Source organism: Astatotilapia calliptera, chromosome 20, assembly GCF_964374335.1.
Source record: "Astatotilapia calliptera chromosome 20, fAstCal68.1, whole genome shotgun sequence".
Lineage (NCBI taxonomy): Eukaryota > Metazoa > Chordata > Actinopteri > Cichliformes > Cichlidae > Astatotilapia > Astatotilapia calliptera.
Window position 1 is genome coordinate 34,281,543 of NC_137441.1, and position 14,794 is coordinate 34,296,336.

The window sequence follows — 14,794 nt, forward strand, 5'->3', positions numbered from 1 at the left end:
GTATGTCAAGAATTGCTGATCACATTTCTATGGTTTCCAGATAATGGTCTGAAAAAGAGAAAATATAAGTGAGCAGCAGTTCCCTGTGTGAAACTGCTTTGTTGATGTCAGAGGAGAATGGGCGCTTTGAGCTGATAGGAAGGCAACAGTCACTCAAATAACTATAAGTTAAAACCCAAATATGTGAAAGAGCATCTCTGAATGTATAACATGTCAAAACTTGAAGCAGATGGAGGCCACACCGAGTGCCACTCCTGCCAGCTAAGATCAGGAAACTGAGGCTAATTTGATAAAATGCAAGATTGTAAGAATCCTGATTGGTCTGATGAGTCAGAGCATTGATCCATTCTGCTTTGCACCAAGCTGTGTAGTGTGCGTCAAACTCAGGTTAAAATTCAGAAAATTCTGGGTTTTTCAGTAATGATATCTGAAAATCTTAGCAGGTCTCTGTGTCTTTTGTCAAGCACATGTTTGGGGCTGCACACAAATACCCCAAGTCCCTGAGTGCTTTGTTTTGAATGGTACATAAACACTGGAGCCATTCTCATTCACAATGTTGATAATCCAATTATGGATCCTTAATTACCAGCATAATAGAATGTTACCTATCTTTGACAACCCATTTTCGGGTTAATGAAATTTATTTTAATCATCTGTTCCTGATTACATCTAGAGCAGGGTGCCAGGAAATCTGATTACGTCACAGCGCTCTCCTTTTTACTTCTGTTGCTGCCACACAAAAGGTCCCAAATCACTCATTATTCCTGCTGGTAATCAACAAACTGCCTTTTCACAATGTAATCAGCACAGTAACTGAAACTGAAAGCCTATACTTCAGAGAATTGCAGCAGGCTGGTGGCCTGTATATAAAGCTTATGCAGTGCCCAACATAGTGCTGCATTTAAGCTGCATTTATTACAAGAAGTAATAAGAAATAATGAAAACACGCATGAAGGGTGAAATGGCCTACAGCACAAAAAAGGTATGTATCCCAGTGTGTGTCTTATTATTTATGTATTTATGTCATGGATTTCTTATGGTTTAAAGTCAGGAAAATAAGTTCAGATTCTCTGGTACCCGAAAAATAACATTATATGGATTTCACCTCTTGTATTTATTTATTCTTTTAAAAAAAAGAAAAAAAAAAGACAGCGACTGGGTCTCGATGTAAGTGCTCTTACTAAAGAAAAACTACAGTGTAAATCCGGAAAAGGAAATAGCGCCGTAGAGGTCACCGAGTTCTCGCGGTGGCAGCCGGGACTTCGGCGGACTGTGTGCCTGCGCTGAGGAAAGGTGCGTGTCCCCAGTGTCCGCTCCGGTCGCCCGGTTAGGAATGCGCCTCGCGAACCCGGTGTGTGCTGTAGTATTTGACGAAACGCCAGTGGGGACCGCCGTTTAAGAAGAGTCATGGTTTGGCACTGTTTGTACCATTAGTTTCTCGGCGTGTGAGCTTGATTCATTGAGCTAGCTAGTCGTTAGCCCGCTTCGTTGATTCATACGCACGCTAGCTTCAGTCTGTAGCATACCCGCTAGCCGGTTAGCCAATCCAGAGTCGAGTAGGAGAGAACCAGACTGACTGCTGAACTCAGCCGGCGTTTCGGGGAGAAGCGGCGGCGGTGGTGGTGGCAGGAGGGGGCCGGGAGAACGCGACGGGGTAGAAGTGAGTCAGGAGCGGCTGATGAGTTCAGACCAGAGCGGAGAGCCGCCGCTGCTGCAGGAGGAGGCTGATCCCGGACCGAAGACCGGTGGGAAGGACGAGGCTCCGCTGGGGAGCGAGGGAGGGTCAGGCGGCATGGTGAGTGAGGCCTTCTTTAGCCTGTTAGCTTACTGGCTAAGCGACTGCCGCTTTCTAACAGGGAGACCTGTTAGCACAGTATGCCCCCTCTGCGTAATTAGCTTTGTTATTTATTACACATCTAAAATTAACTCAAACAAGATCAAGAATGAAAGTTTGAGCGCGTTTGTGAATGTGTGTGAGTTTTTGCGTGACTGTTTTGTGACTATGTGAGAAAGCGGGACCAGAATCAAAGACTTTCACGACTACTTACTCTACTTGCTGCCAGTACAAGCTTTACTTTTACACACTTGGTGATGGTGGCGGTGTGTGTGGGGGGGTTATAGCAGTAGCTCTACCGCAGCTCATTCAGATAGCTGCTAACTGTAGCTTAGCCGTTGTAACCAGCAAGCTCATTAAGTAGTTTGCTGAGTAATCATTAGCCCGTAAGTTAAGTTTTGACAGAGCTTTAGGATGACTGCGGTGGTATTTGAAGCGGACACGCGCCGAATCAGTTGTTTTCCGTTAGCGGGTGAACGATGCTTCAATTACTGGCCGAATGATAGTGTTCATTCACTCCGTTATCTGTGAGCTAATCGCGGTGCTAGCAGACCTAGCTAGCGCAGTGACATGCGTTGCAAATACCTGGCCTTTGCTGCGCAGCGCAGTCAGCTGACATTGCTTGGCTCGCTGTGGCCTGTAACACAGAAGCGTGCATTGTAACCATGTGTCAAGTTGCACTGCACATAAATGTCCGCGCTTGTCTGAATGGCACAGAGGCCTCTCCTATGGGTATACATCCCGTTCTTATTGTGTGATCGGGGAGGAGAAGTGCCCTGAGCCATACTACCACCGGGAGCTGCTCTTGTCAGGCCAAGTGCTTCTGCAAAAAAGAGCCAGGATCTGTTAGCAGGTGGTGAATGACAATGTGAAGTAAATCTGACAGTTTAGCAGGAAGCTGCCATCCACTTTACACAAGATTAAAAGCACAGTCCACAGTTAGCTCACATCAAGATCACATCGGTGTCTGTAGATCTTAATGTGTCAGTGTGCAATCTATTCTTGGCCACAGATCTTTGCAGGGTCAGGATTTCTTCTGCCAGACCATAGCCGGTTTGGTATGGAGAGTCACATCAGATCTGTGGATAACATACATGGGAAATAAATTTGTGCTGGTGAAGGTAACATGTAACGTGTTCGTTTGCAAATATTTTGACTACACACAGCTTTTATAGTCACCCCTCCTTGAGGTGAACAGGGTAAGGGCTGATTTTGTTGACAGGAGATCACAAGGCCTTATGGGGACATGTGTCACTGGGATGTTCCAGCCATCAGTATAAATTTAATCAATGAAAATCAGCAGACATAGCTGTAGTTGGCTATGACCCATCTACAGCTCCTCTCTTAGTCTATTATGGTGTTGTTGAAGACCATAATTTAGTTTGGCTTTGTTGTCCCCTGGTGTCAGAATCAAAATATTTTATTAATATCAGAGGGAAGTAATTTTTATTCAGATGCACACTTAAAACATAAATGGGGAAAAATACAAATGAAATATAAAATATAAACAAAACTGGATAAAACTAAGGCACTCAAACTGCCATATTAGAACAATACTATAAACATTATAGACAGTGTATTAGTTATAACAGTCTAGGTGTCATAAGGGGGAGTTATAAAGTTTTTTGGCCAATAGTAGGGGTGATTTCATGTGGTGTTTTTGTGGTGTATTGTGGTTGAATGAGTCTTTTGCTGAACATGCTCCTATGGCTGTCCAGCACAAGGTAAAAAGGGTGTGAAGGATTGTTCAATATTGACTGTAACTTGGATTGCATCCTCCTTCCTTAAACCTCTGCTGGAGTAAGGGCAAACATGCCTTGAGACGTGCAGCAGAGGTCTAAAATTTAAAACTCTGTTTCTTAAAAAGGAATAAAAAGCAACCGGGGAAAAAAAGAAGCAAAACTCAGGTGACAGATGTGTAAATGGTCACACATTTGTTAGTCAAAAGAGCCCTTATTTGAATGCGTCTTACGTTTGAAGAACCACTAAAAGCATTAAACAGATGAAACGTTGTGTGCATTTCAGTGCTTAAATATAAACTCTTAAATTTCAACAGTAAAATTTAGATAACTGACAACTTACCTCTGCTCAAAAATAAACATCACTCTGCTTTCAGTGTTTGTCAGAACCAAATTTGATTGATCCTCCTCTTTCTGTTTTAAAGGTCACCTTCAAGGGTGCTGGTTTGAATCCTAATGCCAAGGTGTGGCAGGAGATGCCCGTGGCCCCCAGCGAGACCGTTACCAGCAACCCTCATTGGTCTCCCTCGGATCTCAATGAGGGTAAGAAATGAAAGAGAATGCTAAACTGATTTTATTGCGCTTTACAGCACGTGTTTGGAAAATAAGTTTGAAGGCTTTTTTGGGAAACTGGACATTGTGACACCCATGTCTACTCATGGGATTATTTCCCCTTTTTGAGTCAACACTCCTAACGTTGTTATTGGTGTTTTAAAATAATTTTGGGGCCTTACTACTTAAAAAAAAAAAAAAAATTCTTAGATGGCATCTGTATAAGTCGCAACTTTTTTCATGTACACAAACAATAAATAGCTAAACCATCAAAGATGTGGGTAAGTTTGAAATAGACTGCTCTTTCTGAATCAGACTCTTTACCTTGTTCACAGGTTATTCTGAGCCTCCGTCTGCTGGGTGCAAGCAGTATACCGTGGGATTCCCGGCCCTGGATAACAGCAGCTCCACAGCAACAGCTGAGATAGCAGTAAATGGAATGGACCCTCCAGAGTTGGGCTTTTCCCCCGCTGAGTCTACAACAGGGACCTCAGGTCAGTCTTGACACAAGAAGTCATCTTCACACACACAGGCTGCAGCTAAAAATTTGTGTTTTTTTTCAATACGTCTGAAAACAGGAAATTATGAACAGCTTGAATGCACTGAGGTGGCAGATTGAGTGATCTGATACCATAAAATGTATCAACAGCTTAAAATACAGGACTTTCATGCAGATGTGTTCACAAAACTCTTTGTCCCACGAGGGAAATTTGTCTGGGAGCCAGATGAAACACTGGCTAAACTGAGAGACTGCTGGGTCACACCTAACCTGTAGAGTTATTTGTATTTAATTACCACCCTGACAAAAACCCTGTCTTAATCACTTGTGTTGCTAAGCATATACTCCACTGTGGAAACTTGGAACCACTGGCCCCTGTGTTAGTTACACCTGTGCAATCTAATGCCCCCCCAAGGTCATAGATAAAGGTGTTGTTGTACACCCTGTATGTGTACAACAACACCTTTATCTGAGTTTGAATGGAGTAGAGTAAAAGTCACCTCAATCTAGCCGCTCTTCCAGTAACTCCAACTTTTCCTGTCGCGCTTATGACACGGATGAATCTGACACTGTTGGAGTCATTTCAGTCACTGCTTATAATGTGACATCAGCATATGTCTTTGAAAAGAAAAAGGTTGTGTTGGAAAAATAATGTCATTAATGCTTTTTAACAGAAAACATTTCAATTTTTTTTTTTTAACCATTGATTCTTTAATGTTTTACAGTGGATTCAAAAACGGAAGAACAGCCAATCTCTTCTGAGAATTTGCGAGAGTCTCTGAAGAAAGAACTGGAGTATTATTTCTCCAGGTAAGAAGCCAACACCTAAAGCAAATTTTTTTATGCGCAAAATTTAGAAAATAGTTTTCTCTTGACTGTTTGCAGAAGCTAATCTACGTGAATTTATTTATTTATTTTGATTCAGAGAGAACCTCTCAAAGGATTTGTACCTGATGTCCCAGATGGACAGCGATCAGTTTGTCCCTATTTGGACTATTGCCAGTATGGAGAGCATTAAAGTCCTCACTACAGACATGGACCTCATTCTGGATGTGTTGAGATGTAAGTGAAAAGCTGAGGATGGCTCATGTTTAAAAAGGTGTGTACTGATTGGTCTTTTGCCTCAGCTTAAATATTCTTAAACCCACTCTTCCTTCCAGCCTCTCCTATGGTACAAGTGGATGAGAAAGGGGAGAAAGTGCGTCCTAATCACAAGCGGTGCATTATCATTTTGAGAGAAGTTCCCGAAACCACACCTGTTGAGGTAAAAAAAAACAACAAAAAAAACGTTTGACTGACAGGCCATTAAAGCACTGAAAACATAGTTATATGCTTGAAGTGAGTATGCATTGTATTCAATTCACAGGAAGTGGAGTCATTGTTCAAAAATGACAACTGTCCAAAGGTTATAAGTGTCGAGTTTGCACACAACAACAACTGGTACATCACATTCCAATCGGACACAGATGCTCAACAGGTACTCAGCTCAACTCTTCTTCATCATGTCTAAAGTATTCAGATGAAATCCAGCATCACTAATAGTCGTTTGACTCTTTTTCTTGCCCCCCTAGGCGTACAAGTACTTGAGAGAAGAAGTAAAAACATTTCAGGGAAAACCCATTATGGTGAGTTAAATTAAAATCTGACATTTTGGAAAGGCCCTTCTGTAAACATCTTGACGTCTGTTGACACATTTTCCCCTCTGATTCATACCAACAGGCCAGAATAAAGGCCATCAACACATTTTTTGCAAAGAACGGCTACCGTAGCATGGACAGCAGCCTGTACGCTCAGCAGTCCCAGAGCCAGTCCCAGTACAGCTCTCCGCTCTACATGCAGCACGTCTACCCCCAGCAGCAGTACCCCCTCTACGGCATCGTACCTCCCACCTGGACACCTTCGCCCACACCGTACTTTGAAACGCCTCTGGTGAGATTGACTGTGCTTTTGCTGCTGTGAGACTAACTAAAACCCTCTGTCAGAGGATCTACAGTCAAAGGGGCGAATTCAGTGTAATCTTAAAAGTGTATTATTAATGTTAATTTATTATTTATAGAAGGGGTTTTTGTCACAGGACTTCAGGGACCATTGCACACCTGCCGACTAATCATCCAAGTTTATTTTGCACTAATCGAAATAACTGCATCTTTACAAATATAGCCAAATACAGTCAGGCATTAATGTCTGTTCTGTGTGATTATTAAAACCCAGAAAACAGAAAGCCACACTTCATGCACCTCAAAGGCTTTTGTCTGCGTTCATCACCAGCATTCAGCACCTAAATATAATGCAGGAAATCAACCGTGAAAAATGTGTTTCGCGCCAGCTGTGGCAGAATCCCTTGTTAGTTATTGCTTCCTTATTTATTGTGATGCTTAAATTCAGATGCTTTGCTTTCTGAAATGTCAATGACATAAATACACAATGTTGCATAAGAATTGGCTGGGATGTTTTTGTTTTTTTTTTCTTTTCTAAAGCCGCTCTACAATGAGCTTACCTATTTTCATCTCCTTGGGGAAAGCTAAACAACAGATATATGCAAAAAAGTGTTGCTTTAAGGAGGATTAGTAAATACTGACTTTTTAATTTATTTTTGCCCCCTTCCACCTCTTGAGCAGGCTCCGTTTCCCAACAGTAGCTTTGTGAATGGATTTGGCTCCGCTGGACACTACAAGACCAGCTCCAGTTCTCTTAATATCTCTCGCCCATTCAACAGAAGCCGGTAAGGATTATTGTTGTGAGCTTTTTGTTTGTTTGTTTGTTTGGGGGGGGGGGGTCTCTTTTCTCAAACATATTAGAATGTTTTATCACTTGTGTTCTTGTTTGCATGAAGTTAAACAGTGAACATCGGACCATCTCTGTAATACAGTTTGTCTAAAGTTAAAGAGGGAACTGCTCATCACTCCCTGTCTTCTTTTACTTCCCCACAGTGTACCCCTCTATTCAAGAAAGAATGTAATAAATGCCTTCAGGTACCACTGTTATACTATATAATGAGCTTCATTGCTTCCCTCATTTCTTACCATACCGCAGTAGCCAAATGATTAAATACATAACAGGCCCCATGCCTTCTGCCAGGCAGATTTTTATGGCCATAATCATCCTCGTAGTTGTGATAAATGTTTGGTGCCTTTTTATGAGCGTCCTGGATTTGTCTTTCCTTTGATAAATGCTGGCTGCAATCTGATTTCGAGCAACTGGCTTTATTTATTTATTTTTCCAGTTAAGGCCATCTTGCCCTTCTTTGCATTTACATTATTACATGTGACAGCTTCTCTACATCACAACTAACTATCCATCATGTGTAGTCTTTCTTTTTATTTGTGCTGCTTTCATTCGTGACTGTCATCATATGCTGTAACAAAGAAATGCTGACAGGAGTTGAGTGTAGGTCATCTCTGCTGTCAAGCATCAATTCATACACTGCATTTTTGTGCAAAGAGATGACAACTTTTTCAAGCGTGTTCATCACGTTTGTTCAAAAGAAGCTTCACAAAGACATAAGTCAGACCCAGTGATGAGATCATGATGCGCATAGAGGGAAAGAGGGATGGAAGAACTGACTTTGTTCTCTCTCTTTCTTCATCTTTTCTCTTTGCTCTTTCTTTCTCTCTCTCTGTTCTCCCTGTGGACTTTCAAAGTCAGGAATTTCAGTCCCAACCCAATGAGCGTTCAGATTATGAGATCTGAGGGTCAAAGACCGGTGGGAAGATAAGTTTATGTGAAATCATACAACATCTAAAAGGTTTATTTGTGGCACAAATCCTGGCAGGTCTTGCAGGGGTGTTGTCAGCTCTGCTCAGTGAGTTAATGATTGGTTGCAGATAGCCAAACACAGTAATTCTGACATCTGAGTTTTAGCTGCTTCAGCCAATCATGACCTCAGTTGTAGTCCAAAACCACCTGCATGTCTACGTTTACTCTGAAGACACAGCATGTTGTCCCATTTCCCTTGCAAACTGTCAAGTTTAGTGTGGTTGCCACCAGTGTTTCCTTTGAACTGACTGAACCGTTTTAGCTTCTTTTCACTAGAAAATAGTTTATTTCCTTTGAAGACTTCAAATGAAATGTGTATAGGCTTCTAATTACCTCAGATTGCAGTGCATGATTTTCAGTGTTTTAACACAAGATTTACTCTTAAGTTCATACAGTGGTTTAGGGCTGTGCGATATGACCAAAATCTCATATCCCGATATAAGACATTTATCGTCCCGACAACGATATTTATCACAAAAGTTTTACATTTTCTGTAACTTCTGTGAATCTCGGGCAACTCGACTTGCACAAAGTGTTTTTCACCTGGGCGTCGTGTACCTGGAATCGAGTTTAAACTGACACAATTTTAACAATTTTTGAGTATTACACGGCGTGCTGCTGGGAAAAGCCTGTCTTAAGGTTTTTATTTATTTTTTTAGCACCTGACGGCTCTTTTTAGCTTCTCATCCGTGAACACTCTGCATACTATTTCATGTGATTCAGTTTATTTTGAAAAATCTCAACAGGATCTTAAGCTTTATTGTGAAAGGTTTATGTGGAAAATAAACAAGCGGTTTTACCTTTGTTGTTGCTAACGAAATGCATAAAGCAGTTGTCCGTCCGTAGTGTGGGTATTTTAAATATGAGAGAAATTCTACAGTGACCATCAAAACGATGAAAAACTATTGCTGTAAACAGTTCATTTTGCGACACCACGAAACAAACAATAGCGTAATATGAAACGATAGACGTTTTTATATCGTCATCTGAAATATATAGTTATATCGAACAGCCCTACAGTGGTTTAACATCTTATAGCCAACAAATTGGATTAATGTACTTGTAACAGCTGCTGAACTGCTTTCAAAGGCTCTGGATGTGTATTACACAGATCTGTTTCCTTGGAACACATAAGCATAATGTCTTGTGTATTTTATGACTGCAAAAATACACGACTAAAAGTTGGTAAATGTGTAAAAATATAAATCCTGAACGGAATAATTTATATTACGTGGACTTAAGTGTAAAAGCACCAAGCACCTTAACCGAAAGTTATTAAGTTCAGTAGGAAGCACTGGTTGCCAATTTGTATGCAGAGCATTTTAAATGCATAGTAACCTTGATCTTCACTTTCCCCTCACGACAACAGAAACCACGTGAAGCCCCAGGTGAGGCCAAACGACGTGACCTCAGCATCCGTAACACCGGTCCCACTGGAAAGCCTGACCGGACTGCGAAGCCCGCAGCCTCCTGCTCCCAACGCTACTGCCGCCGTCTCCACTACTAACACAGTCCAGACAACCGCTGACTTGACCATGGCATTCTCGCATCTACCCCCCTCTTCCTCATTGGACGCCAGCGATGACAGTGGGGTAGCTGGACGTGGAAGGTAAGCCTCATCTGTTTCAAACCTGGTCGAATGTTAGAGCTGCTGCTCGTGGGTTAGATTTGATAGGTTATGATATTTCCATCGATTTAAGCAGGTTAGAGTTGACTTGACTTTAACCAAAAGCCATATTTTGAACTAAATGCAGTTTAAATGAGTAAAAGGGTTTTTAGACCTAGACATGAGTGTCATTTCAGTGGGTAGGTACTACTCAGATTTTATTTTTTATTTTTTTGGTAAATGAAACAAACAAAACAGTCAACTTGGGAGTTCAAAATTCCACTTACAGCATTAATCATCAACTTGAAGACTAAAACTAAACTTTTTTTTTGCTTTTTTGGCAAGTCTCATGTACTGCTCCCTGCCAGGAGCATGCCTCACTGTGTCCCCAGTGTCAACAGCATCATCTGTGCTTGAGCTAGTTGCACATGTTCTTTTTTTTTTTTGTCTGTTGCTTCAAACATTTTCTTTCTGATTTATATGTAAACATCAAATGATGTCATTGAAATTTGCTTATTGACTGACGCATGCTTAATGGATTTGGCATGCATATGACTTTTGACTGACTTGACTCTTTATTCACACCTTATTTATTTGTATTTCAGACGTACGACCTACAGAGGAACACGGAGGAGGCGAGAAGAAGAAAGGATTGCGGTAAACAGCAATTACCTATGGCCATAAAACTTGTATGTTGTGTTTAAAACCATGAACCATGTAATGATATTTCTGCCCGTTGGCTCTGTTTTTAATTCCTTTTCTCAGAGGCCTGTACCCTTAACAGAGGTCAAGGTTTCACCACCCAAGTTTGACCTGGCTGCTACCAACTTCCCTCCTCTTCCGGGCTGTGTGGTCAGCACACAGGGGGAGCCAGTGTTAGAAAACCGGATGTCGGATGTAGTACGTGGTTTGTACAGGGACAAGGTAAGAAAATGAGTTTGTAAATCTCTTGAACAATGATGCATAGAAAGCATTGTTGAGATGAGGACTGCACAAGTGTAACATTCATGCACTTTGCTTTTTATAGGCAGAACAAGCCAATAAAGAAGCCACTGCGAGTCCAGGTTCAGGTCAAGTCACAGAGGAAGCTGTGGCTGTCATAAGTCCTGCCCCGGCAGCAGCAAAATCTGCTACTCAACCACTTGGACCTTCAGCCTCTGGGTATGATTGTCTCTGCTCTTAATTTGAGCATGTTTTGTTCTTACAATAAAACTTAAAATGTTAGCTTTGCTAACTGAACCTCTTGTCCTGATAGTACTGTTCGTCAGGAGAAGAGAGTCGAACGGGTGGAACCTACGACTCAAAAACCAACTCCACGCACACCTGTCAAAACTCCCGGCAACCCCGCCTCCACACAGCCTGTGCCTAGCTCCAGGCCTCAGACCTCTGCTGCTTCCACACCAGCCACACCCAGCACGGCTGCCCCTGCGACAGCCGCTCTTCCCACCCCTGCACAGGTGAGAATCTGACTTTCCTGTTGTTGCTGCCGCCACATGAGCACAGTTGTCTTCCTGATGATGAGATCTTTTGCGCATAGAGGGAAAGTGAGGTAGTGAATTGACTGGCTTTGGCTCTATCCCTCATCTCTGTCACTCTTTTTTTCTTCTCTCTCTCTCTCTCATTTCACCCCAACCCCACCCCCCATGCTTTTGTCTCACCAAAAGTCCAGAATTTTCACTCCTACCCCAATGAGCGTCAAGATTATGAGATCTGAGGGTTTGACTGGAAGGGTGCTAAAACTCAGTAAATGAGTGTATGTTTTACCCATCTTAAAAATGTTTTTTCTGTTTTTGTTTAGGAGCCCCGTAAACTCAGCTACGCCGAAGTGTGTCAAAGGCCACCCAAGGACCCTCCCCCTGCATCCCCTGCCCCGGCCACCCCGGCCACCTCTAGCACTGCGTCGGGCCAGCCACTACGTGAATTGCGCGTGAACAAGGCCGAGGAGCCGGGCTCCAGCAGCAGTCCTGGAGACAAGCACGAGAGAAGCCACGACAGGGAGGGGGGATGGGAATGCAAGGAGAGCCGGCCACCGCGTGAACGTGACTCTCAAGGCTACCACCGCAGCAATGGTCCCAGGGGCACCGGGGGCCTCAAGTTCCGGGACCATAGGCGTCCTCCACCACCCCGACGCAGCTCCCCGCAGGGAGGATACAGGCACACTGGAAAAGAGCAGAACATCCCACCAGTATCGCCAAAATAAAAACTTGATATCAATAGAAAAAGATGTATGAATATATACATGGATATATATAATTATATAAAAATGAATAACATAAAAGCAACAACAATTATGGTAGCCACCTTCCCCACCCCCCTGGAACATGTCCAAAGAGAGGCTTTTAAAGTGGCAATGAGACTGACATCCAGGACTTATGGGCAAAATGACACCTGAAGAACTTTGACGAGTGATTGGAAAAGAAACAAAAACGTTGTTTTGGCCTTCAGAAATACGCTTAAAAGAATTTAAGTGTGACTTACCTGAAGGTTGTTGATTCGTTCATGCTCCGCTAGGGAAAGGTGGGATGCTGGGCCTCGTAAATGGCCCTCTACCTTTTTTTTTTTTTTCTTTCTTTTTTTTTTTTAATTAAAGAATAGATGTTGGTCTGCAAGAACAATATGCACTAAGAAAAAAGAACATGCATATATGTCATGTACATATACAAAGATATCACTAACACGCAATGAGACATCAGTTTTTGTTTTGTTTTTTCTCTTGTGTGCTTAGGTTTGCAAGTATGACTGAAGGGTTGACTGATGTCTGTGTGTGCATCGATTGTTAAGCTAAATGACTGAAGTGCTGCAGGGTGCTGTCGCACTGATGTAATGATATTGAGAACATTTTGATTTTTACAGCAGAGATTCTGAATCGTCCTGAAACGGGACAATGTGGTCTTCTAATGTATATCAATGAATTGTGTTCTATGGTGGTATTTTGATCCTGGTTCATGATTGGCTTAAACGCTCTCCGTCAGATTATCAGAAGGTGTTGACATGCACCGCGGTCAGATGTGTGATTTTTCTTCAAAGCCCGGATGCTCTGTAGGGGGGGCTCACTGGGCTGTTAGCCACGGTGAACCTGCTAGCCTGGTCCAAAGTTTTTCACGTTGAGTTTTACGTGTTTTGAGTTTAACTGTTCCGATGAATTCAGAATATCGTCATGTTGATTATCAGTCAGGTTCTCTGTTTACATGTTTTGTTGTGGGTTTTGTTTTTTGGGGGGATCGTGTGTTTTCATGAGGAAAAACAAATAGGTTTTTGCTAAGATTTGACTGCTTGGTGCGCCCAGTGGTTTTAGGCAAGGTTTGGCTTTTCTACATCATCATCATCATCACGGGATATCCAGGTTAAGCTTATCTGTGAATTTGTTCTTAACAATGGCATAATGTCAAAAAAAATAGACTGAGTGCTGTTAGCTAATGATGATAGCTATTTACTATCAGGCAGCCAAGTTGTGGATATAAAGGAAATTGGAATATTTTCACGTGCTACGTGCCAGCTGGCTGCGATTATAGTGTGCTAGGATAAAGTTTAGATTTTTATTGATGAGGTCTGCTAATGTAATCTTTGGGGGAACTCTTTGGCCCAGTGAAACTGGATTTTGAAAAAGCTGTAGAGGTGTAGTAACCTATGCTATATTGTAATAACCCTTCACTAGAAACGTGTGTGGGAGAATGTAATTGTTCTAGTATTGAATTTACGGAGGGAGGCTTTTGACCAGTCAATCCACCAGATTGTTTTGTGCTTTTAGGGTGAGTTTGCTGTTTTGTTTTGTTTTCCTTTTGTTTTGTTTTTCTTCTAAGTTTTGGAAAACAAACAGGTTAACTTAGAATTTGAAGTTTGACTCACTGTATGTATTGCTTTCTTAAATTTATTTATTTTAATTCTAATGCAGCGCTTTTCTCCCAATCTTGGTAGGCTGGTTTCCCCAAAGTTGTGTGAAATCGCATTGGCAAAAATGAAAAAAATCACATATGACATTTCTGTACCGATTAAGATGTCAGCTGAGAGAAAATACTTGTTGCGTTGACTTTGGGATTAGTAATGCAGTAAACGAGTATCCAATCACTGGAGCTGTTTTTTGTTTTGTTTTTTTCATTAATAAGTATGAGCAGCTAGTGATTTAGTATAATTAAAGAAATGCACTAACTTTGTTTTTAAAAAGAATCTTACTCATGAGTAATGTGAAATCATTTTAGAAGCATATGGTTGATGTTGACAGGCTTGCAAAAATACCTACAGGATTTGCTCCCCCCCCCCCCCCCCCCCCCCCCCCAAAAAAAAATATGTTTGGGTTATTTTCTGTTAATTTGGGTTGGGGTGGCAAATGGAAATGTAGTCATGAATCAACCAAGTGTTTGAGACACAATCTTAGAACTGTATGAAATGTCACCAAAAATAAATTATTTTGATTTGGCTTCCCAGTGTCACATTTATTACTGTTGTTTTGTTTTAAGCACCTACACGAAACATATGTTTTCTTTTAGTGTATCAAGCTGTTAATAGAACTACAGACTGAATATCCTGCATCTCTGATCATTTGTTACATTGTTTATTTTAATTTTATTGTTTTTAAAACATTTAAAGTCAAAAAGAGCAGACAACATTTTTCCAGTCTTCCACTGTGAAATTGTGTGTATTGCAGCTTCAGTCTTCTCTTCTCAGCTGACAGAAGTGTGGTCTTCTGCTGCTGTAGCACATCTGCTTCAAGGTCCAATGTGTTCAGAGAGGCTCTTCCGCATACTTCTGTTGTAGCAAGTGGTTATTTGAGTGACTATTTGCTTGAAGCTGGCTGGCCAATCTGCCACCAA

General features: G+C 41.7%; 1 protein-coding gene across 3 annotated transcripts; it reads left to right on the plus strand.

The window, feature by feature from the left end:
• The first annotated feature begins 870 nt into the window (after positions 1 to 870).
• On the plus strand, positions 871 to 12,250 carry larp4aa (La ribonucleoprotein 4Aa). Of its 3 annotated transcripts, none has more exons than XM_080294280.1 (17): positions 871 to 982; positions 3,999 to 4,116; positions 4,461 to 4,619; positions 5,350 to 5,434; positions 5,550 to 5,686; positions 5,785 to 5,888; positions 5,991 to 6,101; positions 6,196 to 6,249; positions 6,344 to 6,553; positions 7,243 to 7,346; positions 7,555 to 7,596; positions 9,750 to 9,989; positions 10,592 to 10,643; positions 10,752 to 10,910; positions 11,014 to 11,147; positions 11,242 to 11,443; positions 11,785 to 12,250. In XM_080294280.1, exons 1-17 carry the CDS (start codon positions 938 to 940, stop codon positions 12,184 to 12,186), a joined length of 2,358 nt encoding a protein of 785 aa, XP_080150406.1. In that variant the 5' UTR covers positions 871 to 937; the 3' UTR covers positions 12,187 to 12,250. The 3 variants fall into 3 exon arrangements, with proteins under 3 accessions (XP_080150406.1, XP_026010143.2, XP_026010144.2); XM_026154358.2 differs by lacking the exon at positions 871 to 982 and adding an exon at positions 1,106 to 1,795; XM_026154359.2 differs by lacking the exons at positions 871 to 982; positions 7,555 to 7,596 and adding an exon at positions 1,106 to 1,795.
• Positions 12,251 to 14,794: the final 2,544 nt, after the last annotated feature.

Coding starts and splice junctions, on each gene's coding strand:
- larp4aa (XM_026154358.2), top strand. CDS start 1,679: ATGAGTTCAGACCAGAGCGGAGAGCCGCCGCTGCTGCAGGAGGAGGCT. Junction 1,796..3,998: donor AGGGAGGGTCAGGCGGCATG/GTGAGTGAGGCC, acceptor TCTGTTTTAAAG/GTCACCTTCAAGGGTGCTGG. Junction 6,554..7,242: donor CGTACTTTGAAACGCCTCTG/GTGAGATTGACT, acceptor CCTCTTGAGCAG/GCTCCGTTTCCCAACAGTAG.